Source organism: Lygodium microphyllum, chromosome 15 (genome assembly GCF_053477565.2).
Source record: "Lygodium microphyllum isolate KBCC chromosome 15, Lygodium_microphyllum_v1.1.10, whole genome shotgun sequence".
NCBI lineage: Eukaryota > Viridiplantae > Streptophyta > Polypodiopsida > Schizaeales > Lygodiaceae > Lygodium > Lygodium microphyllum.
This window is the reverse complement of record NC_141149.1, coordinates 67,556,891-67,581,328: the sequence shown is the minus strand read 5'-3', so window position 1 is coordinate 67,581,328 and position 24,438 is coordinate 67,556,891. Positions and strand designations below refer to the sequence as shown.

Here is a 24,438-nt window from a genome sequence, read left to right as displayed (position 1 = left end):
TGTGACTAACTAAATAAAGGAGAAACATCCTGTTTGGGACCATATCCCTCTATCCATAGTACTACCACATGTACCAATAATATAGGAGAAACATCATGCTTGGGACCATATCCCTCTATCCACAGTACTACCACATGTACCAATAATATAAAAGAGCAAGTTAACTTGTTAGAATGACATACTACAATGTTTATTTATTTATTATATTTTTGAGACATAAGTGTGAATTTGTATTTATAACAAGCTAAGTAATAATGCACAATGTAGTTGATGCATACATAAGATTCCTTCTTTTACCCTCGAATGAGAGCACACCACCCACTTCATTCAATATCTACTATTTGCCATGCCTTACAATAACATATGTAGGAAGTAGCCAAGAAGAAAGTGTGAGAACTGTGTTGTAGTAAAGCTTTTAGTACGACAACCAACTTATGTTTGAATTTTCTAGCAAAAATGGGGATGTTTTTATGTGCAAGTTCCACAAGTATAATGTGTGGATTATAGGCTTCTCTTGATTTTCTCTCTTCGAACCCTCTCTCCTCTCCCTCTTATCCTTAGATAAGGCATACAACCTTTGCCAATATCATCCATCCTATTGTGAAGTTATCTAGTGCTATCTCAATTGAGTATGCATACAAGACAACACCTGCTACTATTGACTTTGTGCATTTGAATAGTCCCAACTAGCCCTTGACTAAAGGTAAAACACTTCACTCAAACAATCAAATTTTGAGATACATAATCACATTTTCCCTATTTAGGGTTGAGTTTAGAGGCCATAAGGAAGAAATATGCTAGTGCAAGAATGGGTCATTGCCTTTAAGGTTAACTAGTAAAACCCTTTGTTCAAATGGCACTCTTAAGATGCATCTCACATTTCCCTTGTTTGGGCTTGAGGTCAAAGGCCACAAGTGGGTGATGTCATTAGGATTTTTTCTAAGTTCCATCGCATCGAGAGGAATTGAGAGTATAAATGTCTATGTGGACATTTGTTTATTTTAGAGTTTAATGAAAAGAGTCTTAATTGGCCCTCATACTTATTGCTACCTTGTAAAATCCTTTGTGAAGAAGGACTACTTTGAGATGCATAGCCATCACTCCTTAATTTGGATTTGAGATTAGAGGTTAAATAAGTATACAATTTTGTTAGGAAAGATTCTTATAGGGATAAGTGTGCCATGGCATTAGATTTAAAAAAGAGGGTTTTATGAGAAGAGAGTTTCAAACTCTCTTGTGAATGTATAATGAAAAAAGTCTTAGTTAGTTTTGTACTCAAGGTTAATGTAAAAACCTTCATTCAAAGGGCCTACTTTTGAGATGCATAGTTGATGTTTCTTGTATTGATGGCCTTTGGAGGAATACTTGCTTCACAAAAAAACTACAATGTGAGGAAGGAGGTTTAGGATTTGATTGAAAGACAAAAGTTGGTATAAAGGTTCTATGTGAATATATGCAATTCAAGAGCTTGCTCAATTGGCCACCATGCTTAAGGTCAAACGGTAAAATCCTTTACATAGAAGGCCTAGTTTCGAGGTGTATAATGGCATGACCCCCCTGAATGGGGCTTAGCTTAGAGGCTCCAAGAAGGCAATGTTGATAATAGAGATTCGTGTAGGGCTAACTATAATGGCATTAGATATAAAAGATAGTTCTAGTTTGATGACCAAACTCTCTCTTATGAATGGGTCTTTCTTTTAGAATCGATAGGGTAAAGGGGTTGAAAAAGTGACACTTTCCTATTTAGTGATAGTTTTTTGTCACATTGCTTTCTTGGTTCAAGAATAGATCAATGCCTATTAAGGTACAAAGTAGGTGACATGCTCTACATTGATCGGGGATGAGGTTATAAAAATTTCACATTACATATCCTCATTAGGTTATTTACAAGAAAAAAGGCCCATTGTCACCACAAAACTACAGGCTCTTTTTGCAACACAGAAAAGTTGTTTGATAGGCATTAGCATGATCACAACGTTATCAAAACCATCTAAATTTGTTCCTATCATGCACATTGAAGCTTGAGAGGGTATTTCTCTTGGCGGTAAATTCATTTGCCATATCTAGCCTTGAATCGAGACAAGGGCTTGCAACTATCATTAAATTGGCCCCTTTACTCTAGTTAAGGTTGAACTGTAAACATCTGACATGCAAAGTCTTTTTTAAACATGATAGATCTTCAAGGTATTGAGAGCTCCCATACGGATGAGGCAAATCAAGATTGGTATGTCCTTGGGAATCAGACTTGGCTGGAATGTGCACACATACTATTGGCATAAACAAGATTGCCATTCAAGTCATCGACAACATCCATAGTTGCCTCTCCCTAGTTTGGGGTTGAGATTAAGGTGGTTACACACCAAATAATGGATGTCCACTAACCCTTGCCCAACCAGAGTGTGGACATGCGATTTTTGAAATTGGTTATGGACATGGGCAGAGAGCCTTTACACACTAAAAATACATGTTTTGCAAAAAAAAAAAGAGGATAATATGTTTATTATTTTTTGATTGGTCGCAAATGTAAAAAATGGACCCTTGTCTTATGTAACAAGAAACGCAGGCCATGCCTTCTCTAGTGTGTAAAGAACTATGGATGCCAAACTCCTAAATAAGTACTCTTATTAGTTAACACTAACAAAGTAGGCATCCACTAGGAAATGTATGCAAAGTGTCCCATGGCATGAGAAGGGAAAGGGAGAGTGAGAGTAATGTTGTTGAGAGTTTGATGAAAAGAGAGCATCAAACTCTACCTTTGTGTTGTAACTTGTTTACTAGGAAAAGGGGGAAGAAAAAAAGCTCGCTCTCTCTCTCTCTCTCTCTCTCTCTCTCTCTCTCTCTGTGCCTGTGCGCGTCTCTGTGGCTTCGTCCGTCCGTCCGTCCGTCTGTCTGTCTGTGTTAAAATTACTCTCTGTTTGTGTGCCGATTCCTCTCCCTCTCCTGCATCGCATTAGGGTTTCCCTCCCCCAATCCACGCCCTGATCCGCAGCCCCAAGCAAATTTGCTTTATTCAGCTTCACCGGGGAGGAATATCATTATCACCATCACCACCACCACCACCAGCATCATCACCGTCATATCCATAGCCCGGAAGAGGAGGAGCTTTTTATGTGCCCGATCTCAATCCAGGCCATGCTGCTAGCGCAACTCCGCGTGCGGCAGATCGAAGGAGAGGGATAGCCTGACAGATATGAGGGGATGCTATCGAGGATTACCGATGTAGTGGCTTCGTGCTGGCGAGCACAGGTGCCGTCCGACAATCAGGATGCTCTTTTAAGCTCCACGGATATTGGCTGCCATGCCTACGGCGAGTTCTCCATGGCCGTGGTGCAGGCCAACCAGCTCATCGAGGACTACAGTCAGGTTGAGTCCTTCTCCTCCGGCACTTTTGTGGGAGTCTACGATGGCCACGGAGGCCCTGAGGCTGCCAAATTCATCAAGGAGAACCTCTTTGCACATCTCAAGAGTAATCTTTCCTTACGTAACTTCAAATTATACCTTCCTGCAGAAATGTCACAGATGCCTTTATGTTTGGTTAGTTGTTCGTTTTGCATCTCAAATCGGTTTGCTTAAAACAGTTCCAGTTGCAGACACTTTTGATCAGTGACTAGGTAATGGATTCTTTGAACATTTGGGAAATACCAGTAAAGAAGTACTGACCGAAGTATGAGGCTTTCAAATTATGGATTTACTGCAATGCGGCTGTAAACAGTACGTTGTAGTTTTATGGGACATTGTAGCTTTCATGTACCTTGTATTTTGGCAGGCTGTCTTTCAATAGGAAAGTAAGTGAGAAGTCTGTGAGCTGAGGCACAGAGACACTGATGTACATTGTTTAAGATTTGTGTGGAGCAGTTCTGAACTTCATTATGATTGTTTGTGCTTGCTCCGTTCCTAGACCTTGTTGACTTTACCAGACTGGTGAAGTCACTAATTTCTGTACAGGATTATTGGAAACAAGGCCTCCTGGGATCTGAATATAACCAGAACATGCCTTTTGGTATTCCCTTGCCAGGCAAACTTTCTGATTTGCTGTTGGCAGCATGCTAGTTCCTGTTCACCATTTTTCTGTATGCCTACCAGATCAAGGGTCAGGTTTTGGTTGGTGCATGTCATGAGTGCAGGCAGCTGTAACAAGTCAGTTGGACAATTATCCCACGGTGCTCAGGCTCAAAGTCTTGTATTGAAATATTGCTGCAGAAATCATTGTAAGAATTACAATTGTATTGTGAGGATGTGTTTTGCAACAAACTACGTTACATTTATAAAGGTTCTTGTTTATATAGGCCAAGTGTAATGTCTACAGTGATACCTATGTGCCCACAAAGTGTGTACATAGACACACATGTACATGAACACACCGTCTATAACCCCAATAGATGCAGGACAAAGCAGGGGGTAATACTACCATTTTGAGCCACTCCAAAGTCATGGCCACTAGAATACCCATACCTTATGTATGAGGGTTGAGCTTTGCTTTGAAGGATATATTTACACATAAAACCAATCGTAAATAGAAAGTTATCTTTGATTCTTCAAAAATGGAGAGTTCTGAAATTGCATTGGATACTTTGGGTCCATGATGGCCTCTTTCTTTGTTCTAATTAAAGAAAGGGAAAGAAAACAATGGTTTTAAGTAGGCATGTAGGGATGGTTTTAGGACATTGCGTCCCTTATTATGTAGAAAGAGAAAGACTTTTGAGGACAAGCGTTATTAAATACATTACAAAGGTAGTCTCTAGGTGACCTTTTCCTTTAAAAAAGCCTAAAGGGAGGGGAAGAAAGAAATGTTGCTTTTCCAAAAAAGAAAAAGGAACATGGCTAACCATCTCTCAAGGGTTTAGGGTTTTGGTAGTGTAAAATTAACCCTCGACATCTCTCAACCCCATCTTTTTTGCAGGTTGTATTCCTAGTGGGGCTTTGCCACACAAATGAGTAGTATAGGGTAGCCTCTTGCTACACCAATACCCTATGTCATTCTTGATCATATTGCTATCCCTCTCATAACTATGCCTTTGTGCCACACCACAAAGGGTAGGGTGCCATATAGTTGTCTTTGAAAGTGGTGCTTTCAATAGGTGGTGGCTGTCACCATCATGTAGTGCATCACTGTCTTCCTTTACCTCAAACTTACGGCCTTGTTTTTATGGCTGATCGCATATGGCTGCTATGTCTAAAAAAGACACCCTTAAAATGGCAACATAGCACGATTATGTGCAATAGGATTTCTAATGAGGTGGTTATGGTTGAAAAAAGCCTAATAATAGTGACTTCACAGCATGACTACTTGTGATAGGGCGTCTAATGAACTGCCTATCTTTGAAAATGATTCATCAAGCATGATTGCATGCTCGATGTAAGAAGCATTTCTCATTTTGGCTTTTTACTTAAAAATATTTTTGATGAACTTATCCTTGCATACTTTGCACCATCTCTTTTCTTTAAAAAAGCAATTTTTTTTCATTGTGTATTTAATTTGATACCTCAACACATTTCAATTGCATTGCATGTTGGTTATTAAAAAAGAAGTTTAAGCATTAAAAATGCAATCTTTTGATTTTTTTTGTTTGGTTTCTAACTGATGAACCCATAGTGCTTTAGATACAGTGTAGCAACTAATGCTACTAATATTTGCACTTTGGTTATTAAAAAATATTTTTTGATTAACCAAAGTTGACTCCAATCTTTGATTGGTTTCTAACTAATGAAACTGTAGTGCTTTAGATATAGTATAGCAACTAATGCCACAAACCTTTGCACTTGAATCTAGGGTATAACTACTCTTCGTTTTAGAGAGAAGCATATACAATGATTGTAGTACAATGACGGGGAATCATAAACTATACAACATAGAACCACCAGAAGAACCATGGATATCCAAGTAGTGAGTGGCTAGCCCACCACCAAGATGCCTCGGAGAGTATTTGACGTCAATGTCGATCATAACAGCACCACCTGAAAATAGAGAAGAATCATAGCAGCTCTCTGTGTTATGTCACCTATGTCACTTAGGACATACAAGAACAATCTGCCAAACATGCCTTTGAACATGTGACCATGGAATCTCCGCCTTTGGCTAGAACCGCCTGTAAAATATACACGGCGCAGCGAACAGAATCTGAGAAAGAGATAGAGAGTACACAACAGATAAGAGGAGAATCAGTAAATTCTTTAACTCCAAACAACTGATACAAAGATGGCTCTGTCCACCCGTGCGCTTCCACTGTGTGAAGCTTAGATGGCGATCTAGACAGAAGATAGGTGAAGAGCTTAAGGCTAGCTGGAACAACAACTCTGACTGGGTGAAAGATGAGTGAGTGATGGCTGTGAAGGGGTTTAGCTTTTATAGCCCGCGAAGGTCGTTAGGTCGGCCTGCTGACCGACCTATCATATGAGCCTCCACTAGTCGGCCAGGGAATATTCCAGGGAATATTCCCTTTACCATCGGGCACAAGTCAGGACTCAACCAATGTCCGGGCTCACATTTGGCTTCTCCTCATAATGGGGGCCTTACAACTTTGAGCACCATGGATCATTGGTAGCACCTAGTGAGGGTGGGGCATTGATCATATCTAACACCTCCCCTCAATGTCCACCCATAGGTGAACTATCTCCTCGGCCCAATGCCGAGTCTCTGAAGATGAACTTGAAGCAGATCCTTCGTAAGTGCTTTGGTGAAGATATCTGCTCCATTCTCCTCTGTTGGACAGTAGACCAATTCCACTATCCCATCCTCCATCAAATCACGCACATAGTGATACTGGATCTCTATATGTTTGGTGCGTGCATGAAACATTGGATTTTTGGCAATGGTGATGCAACTCTGATTGTCACATCTCAGCACAGTTGGTTCTTCATCCTGCACTCCCATATGCCATAGAATCCTTCTCAACCATACGGCCTCACATGCAGCAAAACAAGCTGCCTTGTACTCTGCTTCGGTAGAAGACAATGCCACTGTCGGCTGCTTCTTACTAATCCAAGAGAAAATTCCTGAACCTAAAGAGAAACAATAACCAGAAACTGACTTTCTGGAATCAATGTCTCCTGCCCAATCTGAGTCACAGTTTCCCACAAGAGAAGTTCCGAAACTGTATGTGATACCATAGTCAAGAGTTTTCTTCAAGTATCTGAGCACCTGCATCCCAGCTTTCCAATGACTCTCATGAGGTTTGTTTGAGAACCTGCTCAAAACACCAACAGCAAAACTGATATCTGGTCTGGTGTTACACAAGTAGATCAGACTGCCGACCAACCTCCTATACCTCCCAATGTCTGCTAGTGCTGATGTATCCTCGACGGATAACTTTGCATTCACTTCCATAGGTGTAGCTATCTCCTTGCACTCGGTCATGCCAAATGCCTTCAAGATCTCCCATGCATACTTCTTCTGAGAGATGAAGATATTTCCTGGCTCTTGCCAGACTTCAATCCCCAAACAATAGTGCAGCAAGCCCAAGTCTGTCATTTCAAACTCAGAACTCAAAGCCTTTCGAGTTTGGTTGATCATATCTTCATAGTCACCTGTAATAAGAAGGTCGTCCATATATAGGACAATCACTACAGACTTTTTACCATCCCTGTAAACATACAAGTTAGCATCTGAGGCACATCTTTTGAAGTTTAGGTTTAAAAAGAACCTATCTATCCGCTGGTACCATGCTCTGGGGGCTTGTTTCAGCCCATACAATGCCTTCTTCAGTTTACACACTCTGTTCTCAGAATGGGGGGCCTCAAACCCTGGTGGCTGAGCCACGTACACCTCCTCCTTGAGATCACCATTTAAGAACGTTGACTTAACATCCATTTGGTACACTGGCCACTTCTCATGGGCAGCCACTGCAAGTACCGTGCGAATAGTGGTCATTCTGGCAGTTGGGGCAAATGACTCTTGAAAATCAAACCCTTCAACTTGTGAAAATCCTTGGGCAACCAGTCTAGCTTTGTACTTTTCTAAGGTACCATCAGCCTTGTACTTTACCTTCCAGATCCACTTGGTGCCAATAACCTTCCGCTTTGTTGGTCGATCCACTAGCTCCCAAGTGTCATTCTTCATTATGCTGTCATACTCTGCTTGCATAACAGTCTTCCATGATGAATCTGCAAGTGCTTCTTCTAAGTCAGTTGGCTCCTTTACTTCTCTCATAATCTCAACCATTAAGGCCATATTGACTATGTGAGCAGAAGCCCTCCTTTGCTCCTCTATTCTCTGAGACCTCCTTGGTCCGTCTGCCTTCTCCTCAACAGATGCAGGCATAGGATTATTGTGGTCATAGAGCTGCTTCACTCAGTGCGGCAATGGCTTTTCCGGTGGGGTGATGTCAGGTTGGTGAACTTTTTCCTTATCATCTGAAGATGATGCTTCCTCCTCCTTAAGGATAGGGATAGCTCTCGGGATAGGTTCATAGTGGACTACTTCTTCGCTTGATGATAAAGTGGAAGAACTTGCCTTCTCCTCCTCCACTGTATGCGGCTCCTCCTTGAACACCACATCACGGCTCGCGATGATCTTCTTTGCCTCTTGGTCATATAATTTGTAAGCCTTCTGCTCATCACTATAACCCAAGAAGATACATTTTCTGCTTTTTGGTTGTAACTTGTTTCTCTTCTCATCTGGAACATGTGCATAACATTCACATCCAAAAATTCTGAAATGTGAGACAGATGGTTTCTTACCAGTGTAAGCCTCATGAGGTGTTTTTCCCTTGAGAGCCTTTTGTATAGCTCCGATTTAGAATGTAGACTGCAGTATTAACAGCTTCAGCCCGAAAATGGTTAGGCAATCCCTTGCCCTTTAGCATGCATCTTGCCATCTCCACAATGGTGCGATTCTTGCATTCCACAACACCGTTCTGCTGAGGTGTGTGAGGCGTCGTCAATTGACGCTTGATCCCTTTGCTCTTGCAAAAGCCTTCAAACTCCTTTGAGTTGAACTCACCACCACTATCTGTTCTAAATTTCTTCACACTTTTCCTTGTTTCATTCTCAACAAGTATTAGCCATTCTTTAAACTTACCAAAAGCTTGAGCCTTATCACGAAGGAAGTACACCCACATCTTCCTACTGTAGTCGTCGACAATCAACATAAAATAAGAAGATCCCCCCAAGGCCTGTGTAGGCATCTTACCACACAAGTCAGCATGCACCAACTCTAGAGGAGCCTGTGCTCTATTCTTGCTTTCTTGTGGAAATGGTTTTCTTTGTTGCTTGCCCATCATACAAGCTTCACATGGTTCCTTCAATTCAGTTATTGTAGGTAGGTGAGCAACCATACCTTGCTTTTGCATCTCCTTCAATACTGCAAATCCGATGTGTCCAAACCTTTCATGCCAAAGCTTACTTGTGCCCACTCCAGCGGTGGCTGTAAGAGCACTTAGCTCATACAGGTTGTTCCTTCTTTCTCCTTTGCCAACAATTGTGCCAGCACTATCAATAATTTCTGCACCTGTCTTCTTGAACCTCACTTCATGACCAAGATCAGTTATGGCAGCAACTGATAAGAGATTTCTCCTGATTTCGGGAACATACAACACATTTGAAAGCTTTTTGACTTCACCATTTGCAGCAACAAAAGAAATAGTACCTGTGCCCGCAGCAGGGCATTTAGCATCATTTCCAACCGTCACAGTGATGGATTCTTGTAGAGGCTGCATAGAACTGTATAGACCTTTTTTGTTGGTCATGTGACGGGAGGCCCCACTATCAAACACCCAAGAGTCAGTGGTAGATTCTTCTTGCGCCGAAGAGCACACTTTCTCAATGGTCGCCATGAATAATTCCAACTCTGCTTCAGCCGTATTGGCTGTCTCTTTCCCTTTACTTTTAAGGGTACCATTCTTTTCATCTGCCTTCTTGACACGGCAATTTGCAATTATATGTCCTTTCTTCTTACAGTAGAAGCACTCTCCTTGAAACTTCTTCTTGCCGCCCTTCTTGTTTTTGTCACCATCATTTTTGGTGGAGGAAACACCTTTGCCTTTTGCACTGGCAGAGAATGCAACATCTCCATTGTTGCTTCCTTCTCGGGCTTTCAGCCTCAACTCCTCCTCCATTAATAATGCACAAAACTCCTCAAAAGTCAAAGCTTGAGGTCTCACCTGAGTATTAAGGGCAGTTACTAGTCCATCAAACTTTTGTGGACAAATCTGAAGACACCTCCGAGCTAGCTCTTCGCTAGTCTTTTGTATCCCAGCGCTAGCCATCTGGTCGCGCAGATTCTTAATCCGAGTGATGAATGCTTCAACCGTCTCTCCTTCAGCAAACTTCTCCGTTGCTAGTTGATTCTCCAAGTTTTGAATCCTTGTTTGGTTTCGCGTTTCGTACTGACTCCTTAGTACATTCCAAGTCTCTGATGCTTTGGTTCTATGTTGAATCAGAGTTAAAACACTGTCAGAACAGCTTGTAACTAAGGCACATAATGCATCTACATTCCTTCGTTTCCAAGCTCGTAGAAGATCTGCATTCGGAGGAATCATCACACTAGGATTTGATGGGTCGGGGGTAGGTTGTGGTTTTGCGTCAGTCCCCAGCACAGTCTCCAGAAGCTCATAAGAATCAAGGATAGTTGTAATTTTGAACTTCCACAAGGTGTAGTTTGTACCATCTAACTTGCCTTCGCTGAAGGTTGGTGGACGAATCCTCAGTGTTTGAATAGCCGGTACAGCAGCACCACCTCCTGCACCGCTTCCTGATGCGCCAGAACCGCTTCCAAAAGTCGACATCGTTTCTCTTTGCTGTTGAAGCCTTTGTCTTTTGCACGCTCTCCGATCTCTAGAGCCCCTGGGCTCTGATACCATGTAAAATATACACGGCGCAGCGAACAGAATCTGAGAAAGAGATAGAGAGTACACAACAGATAAGAGGAGAATCAGTAAATTCTTTAACTCCAAACAACTGATACAAAGATGGCTCTGTCCACCCGTGCGCTTCCACTGTGTAAAGCTTAGATGGCGATCTAGACAGAAGATAGGTGAAGAGCTTAAGGCTAGCTGGAACAACAACTCTGACTGGGTGAAAGATGAGTGAGTGATGGCTGTGAAGGGGTTTAGCTTTTATAGCCCGCGAAGGTCGTTAGGTCGGCCTGCTGACCGACCTACCATATGAGCCTCCACTAGTCGGCCAGGGAATATTCCAGGGAATATTCCCTTTACCATCGTGCCTCGAGTTGCTACCAGCTTAACCACTCCGTCTAACCCAAAGATTAGACCCACAACAGTCACCTTTTTGCCATCCGGTCACATAGACCTCATTTGATATACAAGTCAGGACTCAACCAATGTCCGGGCTCACATTTGGCTTTTCCTCATAATGGGGGCCTTACAACTTTGAGCACCATGGATCATTGGTAGCACCTAATGAGGGTGGGGCATTGATCATATCTAACACCGCCACAGTGTCCCTCATGTGGGCTCCAGACGAAAGCCTCCCGCTCTCTGTCAAGTAACCAGCCCATCATGAAGCTGGATGTCAATCCTAGCTCCAGGATTTGTACCTGCCAGACTTGGGTCGATGCGTTAGGGAAGTTCCTCTCTGGATCCTGTGCATCTATATAGACATATAGATGAGGCACGACTGCCCCATCTCACCATCCTCTCACACTCCCGCTCTTGCACTGGAGAGTCGTGAGGGATGTCCTCATCACCACCACTAGAAAGCAGCTGAGGAAGGGGCCACTAAGCCCTTCCCGCGAGTCGAAGAAGAGGATCCCTTCCACGCCTTGGACTTCGCCTTGGCTGGGGGATCGGAATCTGAGGTAGAGGATGACTCGTCGGAGGAGTCCGCATCCCGCTTTGTCTTCAGCTCCTTGTTCTTCTTGGTAGCCGCTAACTCTTTGCAGTCCTTCCTTAAACGACCTTTCTTGCCATAGTGGTAATACTGAGCCTTCGACTTCTTCATCTTTGAACCCCTCTCTGAAGCTGCAAGAGCCTCACCTGAACCCCCATAATGTGATGGAAGCCTCCCTTGTAGTCGCAAAGCAGGCTCATGCTCAAGTAGCATGGAGGACATGTGAAGAAAACTGAAAGGAGTCGTAGATGTTTGCGCTCGTAAAGCATTCGCCACTCCATCAAACTCCTAAGGAAGCTTGTAGAGTACCGTACCAACAAGATGTGCCTTTGATAGGGCAGATTGCATAGTGTGAAGGTGGTCCTGGAGTTGGATAACACGAAGTAGGAAGGATTGAATCGTATCTTTGGATTTAAACTTCAGTTGCTGGAGCTGGCCATAGAGAGTAACGGCCCTCATGGTTGAAGGAGCCTTGTACATCAATTGTAACTTCGACCATACATCTGAAGCTGTCGTACAGGAGGTGACCACCGTTAGGACTTCTTTCGAAATACACCGAAGTAATACTGAATAAGCACGGGCATAATCCGAATCCCATGTAAGAACAGCCTCCTCATGGTTGTCTTCATCAAAACTAGATGGAACAGGAGAAGGTTGCTGAGGGCGTGCCATAGCTCCGTTAACCATGTACCATAACCGCTTCTGAATAAACCAAGCCTTCATCACTGCACTCCACATGTAATAATCAGGTCCATGGAGCTTGTCATCAGTGGATGTGCATGGACGAGCCATCTGGAGAGGATTCAGAAAAGAAGTAGAGAAAAGAAGGGATTGGGAGAGGGAACACAGCCAAACCACGAGCACAGACTGCAAAAAGCAAGAGTTCACATGCAGTATAACCCAAAGGCTGATCAAAATAAGCCAAAATCTGCTGTATAAAGTCAAGAAATTAGTCAAAAACTGTCAAAAACAGTAAAAACGGCCTGATGATGTAAGCGCCCAGCCAGGAGGAAATGCAGAAACACCAAAACGTAGGCTGAAATGGATGTGCAAGTTGTACGGATGCTGACGTCAGCAAAAACGCAGGCAAAATTGGTCGCCTGATTGGAGCAGCAGCTGCCTAACCAGCAAGAGGGAAAATAGTCCTGAAATCAGCAAGAAAACATAGTAGAAACACAAATCCTGAAATCTGATACCATGCCAGAAGTGGTGCAGCAATGGAAGCATAAACAACATGCTGAAATAAAGTGCTGAAACACAAGACAAGAAAACATAAACACAAATACAGATGAGAACTTAGATGTATGCCCGGGAAACGGAATCCATATCGAACACGAGGCAGCAGCATACAACAGTGAGTCATTGGCTGTGTGGGCACCCTGGCACTGGCTCCTCTCTCCTCAGAAGAATCCACAAATGATGGCTGAAGTACATAAGAGGAGGAGGAGCCCCAACAATATATAGGCATAAAATGGGGGGAGCATTAAATGCTCCCTAGCCCTAAAAAGGGCACCAGAAAATGCTAGAAAAAATACTATAAAAAGGCCACAGCCTCTGCAGCACAGACTCACCCTAAGCTGACTAATCTGGTAACAAGGAGATGGCTCCTGTGCCTTTCAAGAATGTGAAGACACAACCACTACACACTAAAAATGAATTGATGTGTGACCTCGTGCAACTAGTTTGTAAATAGGCGAAAAGAAAAACAACGTTGGCTAGTAAAGACTAGCCAATTGCAGCCAAAATAGTCCACCTACAATAATAAAAGAGTATAATTGTAGTGAAAATACTACTTGTATACCACATGGCATGAGCAAGATTCTTGTAGCACCTGCTTCACTCTCCGAATTGCTACAGAACTGTTGCGAACAGTCGATGATTGGATGAATTTGTTTGACTTGATCTAGAAATGCATAAATTTTCCCTAGAGTGATTGCTCTCTGCTTGTGCCCGTGTGAAGAAATTGCTAGGGTTTGCACTAAGGAAACATAGAGTGTACGACCATGATAGAAACACAAAGACATAGACAGTGATGTGCAAGACTCAAACCCTAAATGCGAAATGCAAGACTTAAAACTTAAAACGCAAAAACACAAATGCAAATAAAGAGAGAAGGAAGTGAATGAAGCAATGCAGTAAATGAATTTAAGAGTGCATAGAATGTTCAAGGGTAGAGCGCTAAGTGTCGAAGTGTGACGTCCACTGAAGACGGATTCTGAGTGTTGTAACCACGAGTCGGAGTGTATCGGAGGGTGGAGAAGACCAAAATACAGATCATTGGAAGCAATAGGATACTTCTTGACAGTAGTGGAGATACATAAGGATGTCGATGATGGCTGAAACTGCCAAACGCAATGAAAGAGGTGTCGATTGGGACTGGCAATGGCTGTTTGAGGCCAAATGCAGCAGTGAAAGAAGCGCCGTGCAATAGGTAGCAGCTGGAAGGGTAGTCGCTAGGGGTTGGAGTAGCAAACAGTGGTGGCAGTAGCCATATAAGCTGGATAGTCACGTGGAGGAAGGCTGATGGCGAAGATCTTTATGGGAATGCGAAAACTTGCATGCAAGGGATGAAGATTGAATGGGGGCAGCTTGTCTATTTATATATGTGGATGGACCCTCCCAAGTTAGGGTTTCACACAAACTCTCTTGAATTGTGTACCAATTTTGTGATTTTCCTTAAATAAGCATGTTTTGGGGCTGTTTAAGAGGCTAATCAGCATGGAATGCATTTCTTAGCGTGACACCTCCTCTCAGGCCCAAAACATGGGTATAAAGGAAGGCCAACCCAGGTTTACCTAAGGTGTCCCACCCTAAAGCAACCAAGGCTTCGAACAAAGGGTGCATGACGGCTGCCCAATAGTCTACTAAGACTACAGAGGCAATGGATGCCTTACCAAGGGAGTCGAAGTAGTCACCCCAAGGAGGATAGGGCATTGGACAAAGGGTGCTCGTTAGTTGCCCTGTGGCTTGCCAAGTTCTACAAAGGTGGATGGAACCACAATGAATTGTGTGGTTTCAAAAAAAAGAAAAAACATAAATATAAAAAGGTGTTTTGAGAGATGGGTGCTCGTTAGTTGCCTAGTGGCCTACCAAGTCCTGTAAAGGTAGATGGAACCACAATGTATTTTATGGTTTCAAAAAAAAGAAAAAACATAAATGTAAAGGTGTTTGGAGAGATGGTTGGTGGTCGATTGTGATATGGGAGAATGAGAAGGGATGGCTAGGTTCAACCCATCACAAAACAGATAAGCTATCCATCCACTCAAGGGTGTCGATGACAAAGATGATGAAGGAATGGTGATGTGGTGTAAGAACCTTCGGTGGAGATAGCTGATGATTGCCTAGGGGTGCTTTGCACAATGAGATGCAAAGGATGCTACATGCTGAGAATGTGCATGTAGCAAGTGCCACTTAGATAGTATCCCTCGTGAGAAAATTATTCACTTGCCCAAGTACTTTTTACAAAGATGATGAAATCATGCAATGTAAATGCGTAATCCCCAAGCAGATCAAGGCCAATCCCCGAGCCCTCAAATTGCTATCACCTATGTGTTGCAGTCATCCGAGCTAATGGTAGCTATCTCCTATGATTGGCTAAGGCAAGAATGGACCTAATGGTAGTGGTCCGAGTTGTAGGTGCAAAGGTGCAACTGAATACGATGTTGTTTGGCTGATACACAACTCAACCTGTTGTCACCTATTGTTGTAAAGAGGTATTAGATATGCTTGATTCCATCTCACTATCTAAAGACGTTATTGCTGTAATGCTCAGTTGAATACAATCTCAGCATTAGAGCAAAGCTTTTGGATTCCAATCATGTGCTTCGGGCCCACCAATTCAAGGGCATTGATGGTGTCTTGGCAACGGAACCTTGAAACAAGCCTTTCTCCTTAGATAGGGTGGTAAACAGCTTGGTTAAGCACTAATTACAGCAAGCATAAAATTCACATAAATTGAAAATGCACACTTCACCACTTTAATCTTGGACATTGGATACCTTATTGGTCCCCCTTGCGGTATTTCTTTATCCTATATTGCAAATGGAAGGAGTACAACTGAGATCCTCTGATCTCCTTTACTAATCCAAGTATTTCTTGCTGTCAAAATTGACCAACAAGCTTCCAAACCGATTTGCCCCTTGGTTTGCGTGGGGACTAGTCTTTAGCTTGCTCCTTGAAAGATGACTTGAGCCCCAAATTTGATATTGGTTGGTTGGCCTCTCGAATCTCCCTAAAATTCCTCAATTTTAGTTGTTGGAATTCACGTCCTAGGCCCTCAATTTTGAGCATGCATCTCGAGGCGGCTCTTAAAACCCTAATTTTTGTTGTAAATTAGGGTTTACAGTGGAGATTGACAGAAATCTCTTCCTCTGATGGCTCAAACTGCTGGAGAATATTGACATAACTTGAGAGATGGTTGGGGGATGAGAGAAAACATTATATAGAGAGAAATTTCAGAGTTTCATTGCACGAAACGCTGAAGAATTGTTGCTGCCCTGCTCAAACAGCCATGGAAGCTGTCACCTACAGCTTAGGACCTCGAGAAAGACTACCGCCCCATCTTGCTGCCATATGTTGTAGGACTAATCCCTAGTGGCTGTAAATCACATCAACAATCTCTCCTTGCTCTCTAACAGCCTCCTCTCTCACAATGGTTGGAATAGACTTCCACCAGCCCCTAAAAACGTTTTTCCCACGCGCATGGGCAAGTTTTGCCTAGTGGCAATCTTCTAATCCCATTTTCCAGCATTGTCCAGCTTATTAAATTAGTTTTAGATGATTAATTCTGAAAATTAATTTGATAATTATTCTAGTGCTCAAAAAATTATTTCCACCAGCCAATAATTCATTCACAGGAGGGCAATAGTAGATTCCAGTCCATTTTGGTGACAGACCTCTAAAATTTCTCTCCAACTTTCTCTCTCACGTATAATAATTCCCTCAGCAATTCTCAGCCACTTACAAGGGAATTCTGTCATACAAGGTGGATAGCAAGAGGATTGGCTGCTATAAACCCTAATTTACAGTAGAAATTAGAGTTTGCTAGCTACCTTGGGTCTTGCGCTAGGAATTGAAGGCTTAGTTCTTGAAATCAACAGCTGGAATTCAAGGAATTGCGAGAGATTTCAAGAGGCAGCCATCCCAATTGGATTGGGCGTTCGTTTTGACTAGTCTAGAGTCAAAAGCCCTTGTTAGATTAAGGGGCAAATCAGTTTGAAGGCTTACTAGTCATTTTTGACAACAAGAGACATTGGAAAGTGAAGGAGATTGTAGCCAAATCTTAGTATACTTCATCCAATTTTAATAGAAGCTAAAGAAATACCCCAAGGGGTGCTGGTTATGGGGCCAACCGGGAATGTATTGTCCAAGATTAATTGATAACGTTTTTATTATCAGTATTTATGAGTTTTATGCTTGTTGTACTTGGTGATTAATCAAGTCATTACCCACCCTCTTGGAGTAAGAAGTTTGGTTTCACCATTTCCATTGGCTTGTTCGGCCTACCTATTTCTTCAGGTTTTTGTCTAGAGAGGGGCCTATACTACTTGCCTGGACCTTTCTATGATGGATGACATTGACATTCATGACTTTTGGTCTTCCAATAGATCTTCTGCCACCCTCAGATCTATTGCAAACCCTTGGGGATTTCCTTGGAGGTTGTTCACTGTTCTTGAGCTTCCTTTTCTGTGAGCTGTTCCCCTCTGGTGTTCCATTCTTTCTGCTCCTTTGGCTAGGAGCTAAGAGGGGGCGGGTGTTAGCAGACATGTTATTACCTGTCTTTTTTTGTGTCCATCTCTTGGTTGTGAGCCTCAGCGAGAGTTTGGTGAGGATGATTTGAGCTCTTGCATTGAATTTATCCATTGTCCTTTGCTAGTACAACAGTCTTCACCCTAGGCACACTAGATGGAGACATTAATGATTAGGGTTCCCAGATCTGTCCTCTGCCTTCACAAATCTGCCCAGGGCATTAATTGGCCTGCCCACTTTGTTGAGGAGACCACATGGCACTTCAGCAGCAGTTTACGTGATGCATGAGTTTGTGTCCACTTTTCCAGGCTAGGTGGACCCGGGCGGGTCATTTTTGGGCAGCTAAACAGCTGGTTGAACATTTTGAGTATGGTCATCATCTTTTTCTCCTTGCCGGCGCTATATGCAGGGCAGGTCAGCAGGTTTCCAGTTAGTCGGCCAGTTTCGGATCTTTTCCCTATTTATAGGGATCTCCACTTTTGCTGATTTGTCACGATTTTCAGCCTCCTTTTCACCCTGCCGCTGTCATGAGCATCCTGCTGTCTCAGTCTTCTCTCCCCCCTGTCCTGCATCTCATGCCTCTGCTCTGAGAATAACAAGTCATGTAGGGGCCCAGTTTGTTATCTTCAGCATTGCGCGAAGTCCTGATTTCTTCATCATGATTCAGGTTTTGCGTTTTTTTCTGCATTCTCAATTTGAACTACTTAAGTATTTCCCCGAAAATGAGGAGATTAGCTTCATCCTTGTTCTTCAAGAAAGAATGCCACTGGGTCATGATTTTATGAAGCTCTAAATGGTGTGTGAGGGTTGGATACCCTCTTGGTTTAGGTGATAGCCAAGATATTGAGCTAGGATTCATCATTAGTACAAGCACAAGAGAGTACTTCCTCATGAGGTACACTCATGTACGAGTAGTTTCTTGAGCACCCTTCTAGCTCAAATGCTCATGAGCTTCTTGAAACTCCTCTTTCTCTATGGATGGAAGTTCTATGTTGACAATACATACATCTAATCTTGCTCCTCCGTAGGGCATGGTATGTGTTGATTCAAAGGTTATGGTGTAAGAGAACACTTTGTGTCTCCACCTAACATACTAGAGATCGTGTCCAAGTCACTCGTGTAGTTATTTTCACACTGTTGCTTCTGCATGTGTATTCTTTTTTTTGGGGGGGAGGGTGTCAAGATTGTGGGAGAGAGAAGGAAGGAGTCTCACTTGTAGCTTTCTTGCTTGCACAATGGGGGAATACACATAGAGATGGAGGCTGAAAACAGTTTTCCTCTTCTTAGTTGTGTAAGCCAAAAAGAACTCTCATACAAAGAAATAGAAGAACCCTATATATGGGTCTCAAACCAAACTCAACTAACTAAGGTGGCATACTAACTGAGCCACGAACTAGAGTAGATAAGGATAGCTATCATCTAGCTATTATTTATGGGCGGTGTACCAACCGCATCTACAACTGACAAGTCGGTGACATAAATGCACAACGGTCACCCTGGCATATCACGAGTGGAGCTCGATATCTCAACAGAGGGGTGGGGTGTGTGACGGATCAAGTGCTTATGTGAACACAACTCCGCCATCCCTTGGCTGTCCCCTTTTCTGTCCTTGACAAGGGGATGCATTGCCTGGCTGCCCCCTAGGAGGAGGATTCTGTTAAGGGTGCGGTTCCAGTGTCCTGGGGGCCCATTCTGTGTGTCCTCTGACATGTGCTGTAGGGAGTGGGTTGTGAAGTGTGGGTGAACTGGAGCTTCTAATGAATGAAGTGCACAACTAATGGACGGCCTGGATGCAGTAGCTTTGCATTAAAGGGGGGGGGGGGGTATGGCTCATTCAAATCGTTTGGGAACTCGGTTGTAGGTAGACTTGTTGTTTCTTTAAAACCAGTAACATCATAATGATAAAACTGCAGTTTGTAGCTGCTGTTGTCTCACTGATCCTTTGTTGCTATAAGATGTTTAAGTACGATATATTGGAACTAACAATTTTTTTTTTCTCCTTTTGTCAGGGTTCATGTCTGAGAAGGGGGGTATGTCCACCGAAGTTCTTCAGCTGGCATTCAATGCTACAGAGCAGGGTTTTGAGTCTTTAGTTGTGCAAGCATGGCCTGTAAAGCCACAAATTGCTGCGGTAGGATCCTGCTGTTTGGTTGGAGTTCTATGGGGTGGAAAACTCTACATTGCTAACCTTGGGGATTCAAGGGCTGTCTTGGGGAGGGTTTGCAAAAATTCTGGATCAATTACATCCGTGCAATTGACAACTGAACATAATGTGGGGATTGAAGCAGTTCGGCAAGAGCTAAAATCTCGTCATCCAGATGATTCACATATTGTGTTATTAAAGCATGGTGTTTGGCGTGTGAAGGGCATAATTCAGGTCAGTTTTTTTCCCACTTGTTTAACAGGTCTTGATCAGGGATTGATTTAATGTGTTTGGGGAGATTTTACTGGTGTGCAAGCTTGTGGCATAGTCAATGGCTACCAAATGGTTTGTGGAAAAGACGAGTTAAGATGTTCATAATTACTTGTCAATTGGTTTCTTAAAATGATAAGTGAATATATCATGAAGTCATGCAAAACAATCCTCTTAATTGTTTGCCTTCTTGAAGGTTCTTGTTACGAACAGTTCCAGGGGAAATTAGAATTTTACCATCTGTTTTCAAACCTCTAAGCACAATGGCGCAAAGAAGCTAAAATTCAGCATTTGCCTTAGGGGTTTGTGGAAAACTGCTAGATGTTTGGGTGAGTCTAAACTTCTATATATTTACTGGATTGCAAGTTAACCAACCACATGACCCTTCAGCTGGTTTGTGGAAGCTGTCTGGTAAGGCCGATATCAGCTTGTACCCTGCAGGCGAGAGAGGTTACTTTGACTGTAGGTCTTCTAATTCTTGAGGATTTTAACTCTTTTAAGGCCTGCCCATTGATTTGCTGGATCATCTTTTGACTGCTTAATCAAAATTTTCATCGTAGTTGTGCTTATAGAAGTGTTTGGCCCATGCTTCACACTTACCCTTGGGTTCATGCTTTTGGGTCTAATCAGCCTGTTTAACATTTCTAACCAAACATCTTCCCCCCCCCCCCGCGGCCGCTGCCAAAACCTTTATTTCCCCCCCTTCCCTCCCTCTTTCAACCACCAAGAAAAAAAAAAGAGGCTGCAGAGCTCCTGGGCTAAGGCAAAGCTACTGGATGGTGGGGTGTGAGGGGCAAGTGGTGCTCTGAGAGGATGTGCCAGGTGGTGTGAAGCCTGTCCCTAATTGGAGCTGAAGGCCAGCAAGTGATAGTATGCATAGTGATAGGCAGTCTCCCCCATCTCCCAATGTGGCAAGGCTGTTGGCAGTGAGTATCTGGTTCACCACTTGAATCAGATGCAGGGATGGCAGGAGAGCTGGTAGTATCTAGTATGGCACTGGAAGCCTGGTGATATTTAGTGTCAGAGCAAAGGCTGTGGCGTCACCAAGTCTTGCTGGGCTTTTTGCCAACCTGTCATGAGGTGCATAACTGTGTTGGAGCTGACACTAGATGATCTTCCGAATGTGATTTTTTAGGTGAATGGCGGGTGAGTGCTGTTGGGATGACTGTCATACATCATCCATGGCAAGAGTACTAGGCAGCGGATTTGTTTATTGGCAGCCAGCCTTATTCTTTTGAGGTCTTAATTTCCAAGGTTCTGACATGAAAGTGTGGCATGGTGGTAAGGGCAGTGGATGTTATTTGCAGCAGCAAAAACTGGAATTCGGCAAGAAGGTCAAGGAATCTCCCTGGTGATGTGGGAGATCCAATTTGCCATTTTCCTGCTAGGTTTGACTTACTCAACTCTGACTATGCCATGTAGGTTAGACCGCTCCTGGACCCCACCAGCAGCCTATAACAGAGCTTCTCCTCACAGGGTGACCATTGCAAGCTCTCCTGCAATTGTTTTACTGATCTTGATAGCATACTTTTGCCTTGTGCAATCCATGTCAGCCCCATCCCTTGGACACTTAGGCCTACCCTACCCAAGCTCTTGGATGTGTGCTGCACATTCATGGTATCATTTAAGCTTCTTCTCTTTCTTCCTCGCGAGTTTTGATTGTTAACGCGTTCTAGATCAGGTAACTGTTACATTCAACATCAGAGAGTGGAAGACTTTGGAGCCCCAAAGTTTCTTTTCACTTCATCTTTTGCATTTAACATGGAAACCATGATGGCTCCAAATTGTAGAGTAACCCGCATTGGCACGTTATGTTGTGAACCCACGAGTTTACCAGAGGGCTTGGACTAAATGATCACAATAACAAAGTTAGAGCACAGTAAAGTGGGACTAGACAACATCCTATGGACCTTGGTGACATGTGACTGGCTAGCAATACAGTGTTACATCTCATTTTTGGACTACTAACACGAAACATGCAGATCCATCCTTAAGTACGGTGAGCTGTAGAGATGTAATTAAGCAGTGGACTCCTCTAGCAGAGACGTGTCTGGTTACAGTGGGGAACTGCAAGGCAATTATGGGAGGATAAGTGACAAGGTGAGGAGCGTTTTGTTGCATCTAGGAGCCAAGTAAGACCATTATTTTGGCTGTGTCCTCTCCCGTGTGGGTATGAGGGAGTTATCTATTAGAGTGGCTAGCTTTGGGACACCTGTCTATTGATAGCCCCATCATGGTAGCCCTTTGGCCTTTTGAATGAGCATTTTGAGGAATATTGGTTTGTGACTCATTGTAGTTGTCAAAAATCCCAATCAGGCTTGAGATCTGCAAGCAATTCTTAAAGATGACATATGCATGCATAGACTAAACAGAAAATGGAAATTTGGATGATGACCCTTGGATGTGTTAAATTGAAGCATGCACACTTCTATTTCATCTGATATCTCGTATAATGTTTCATATCCGGGATTCTAGAATGGTTGCTTTGATATGCAGGTTTCCAGATCCATCGGTGATGTTTATCTGAAAAAGCAAGAGTTCAATAGAGAACCTCTCATTCCTCGTTTCCGCTTATCTGAGCCTCTTGTAAGACCTGTTCTTACAGCTGAACCGGAGATTCCACCAGTGCACGAGCTTCAACCTCATGACAAATTTCTAATTTTTGCCTCTGATGGCCTGTGGGAGCATCTAAGCAATACTGAAGCTGTTGAAATTGTGCACAGCCATCCTCACCGGGTAACTTAACTACCACTTGCCTGTCAAGAAAAAGAAAAACAGAAATTAAGAAACTGAGTTGTTTCAGATTGTGGGCTTAAAACCTCTATGCTCTCGTATCCCACGTCCTTACAGCGTGTACATATGCTAAAATGCAAAAAGTAGCTTCTTGGGTATTCTGTACTAGTGAAATTTGTATGTGCTTTTAAGAGTACACATTCTTGATATTGTGCAGGGAATAGCACGGAGGTTGATTAAAGCTGCAATGCAGGAGGCAGCCAAGAAGCGAGAAGTGCGATATACTGATCTAAAAAAGATTGAAAGAGGGGTAAGACGCCACTTTCATGATGACATCACAGTCATCGTCGTCTTTCTGGATCATGAGCTCATGGGCAAAGGTTCGACTAATGGTGTAGGAGCAGCTGAGAAAGTGGACACTCGTTCCATTTTGACTAGGCAACAAGGTCTAGAGATGAGGGGTACAAATGGTATTTAGTTCTTCTTACAGCTCTCAACATTTGTAATAGGCTCTACAGCAGCAAGTCTGGCCTTTGTAGGTACCAGAGTGATGTGGAAAGTTGGGATACACTTCCTTGCCAGTTATAACTTGTATCGGTGCATGCAGGGCCGATCATGAGGAAAGGTTGGACCAGAGCAAAGGGTCAAATCAATGGAGTTACTTTTTAGGCTTAGTTAATGGGCATGTATAGGGCCTTCTTGAGACATTTTTGAGCATGTCTGCCATGTGATCCAGGTGAGCAACAATTATGTGCTGACAGACGTAGATGTGCTTTCACTTGCAGCCTTTTAAAAGTCGTCTCTGTTTTGTGCATGAGAGGGGATACATACATCTACTCAATAATATTTGTCTATCATCAAAGTGTACTCCAAATGTAAGAAAGCATGAGATTAATTGATAAACACTGGTTCAAACACTGAAGAGTGTCTTGCTGTGGCACTACAAATCATGTTGTGCTGGAACTTACACTCTCTTCGTAGGTGGTATTGCTCGAGGTGTCACAGGTGTCACTGGACTTGGTTTTCAATGGAGTTTGTTTGCATGGTGATGCTTTTTGCTCTATGACACCTAAGTCGTAGAATTTTGTGTTTTTAAGGGTTTGTGAGGTGCTTTCAGTGTTCATACTTCTGATTCAACTTCTTTTCTAGGCTGTGGTGTTAGCTAAGAATGATGGCACATTCCGTAAGATCCTGATGCATGTTTCAGCTGATTCCGTGAGGAAAGAGGGGGCTAAATCACAATTATGTGTTTCATAAGCGTCACATGTTCAGCAATTGCTGATTTAGGTGGGAGCAACGAGTTGCTGTAGAAGATTTGATACTGGTAGTGCTGGGATTTATTAGGACAATTTATGTCAAGAGATTTAACAGTCCTGCAAGGATCTACGGTTCATATACCTGACCATTATTTAACAATCTTTACTATAATTAAGAGGTTAATGTTAAAAGTCACAATGTGATGCGATGTACACCAAAAGCCAAAAAAAAGAATCCTTTTGCTGCTTCTACCCCCGACTTTGGGAAGTTGGGACTGGCCTCAGCACGAGTAAAATTTCTTATGTTGCTTCTGCTCCTTTACTGTGGTGTTTTGTGCATATGTTCTCTCCCCCTATGTGGTCATTGAGTGGTGATGTACAATATTCCTAGTATAAACTCTATCTAATTGCATGCAAACGAAAGGCAAACACAGCATTGGGGTAAAGTTACAGTCGGTAAATGTAGTGGCTTCAACCTAACTATGCTGAGGTATCTATTTTGAC

General features: G+C 43.0%; 1 protein-coding gene across 1 annotated transcript; it reads left to right on the top strand.

Annotated features, from left to right (window-relative positions):
* The first annotated feature begins 2,761 nt into the window (after nucleotides 1–2,761).
* On the top strand, nucleotides 2,762–23,595 carry LOC148024642 (putative protein phosphatase 2C 46). The gene is made up of 5 exons (XM_087694271.1): nucleotides 2,762–3,466; nucleotides 19,542–19,909; nucleotides 22,442–22,681; nucleotides 22,896–23,148; nucleotides 23,286–23,595. Exons 1-5 carry the CDS (start codon nucleotides 3,199–3,201, stop codon nucleotides 23,345–23,347), a joined length of 1,191 nt encoding a protein of 396 aa, XP_087550397.1. The 5' UTR covers nucleotides 2,762–3,198; the 3' UTR covers nucleotides 23,348–23,595.
* Nucleotides 23,596–24,438: the final 843 nt, after the last annotated feature.

What these genes read in the sequence shown, in the direction of transcription:
- LOC148024642 (XM_087694271.1), top strand. Translation starts at nt 3,199, where the DNA reads ATGCTATCGAGGATTACCGATGTAGTGGCTTCGTGCTGGCGAGCACAG. An exon ending in CCTCTTTGCACATCTCAAGA is followed by an intron (nt 3,467 to 19,541) that starts GTAATCTTTCCT and finishes TCCTTTTGTCAG; the next exon opens with GGTTCATGTCTGAGAAGGGG. An exon ending in TGCACAGCCATCCTCACCGG is followed by an intron (nt 22,682 to 22,895) that starts GTAACTTAACTA and finishes GATATTGTGCAG; the next exon opens with GGAATAGCACGGAGGTTGAT.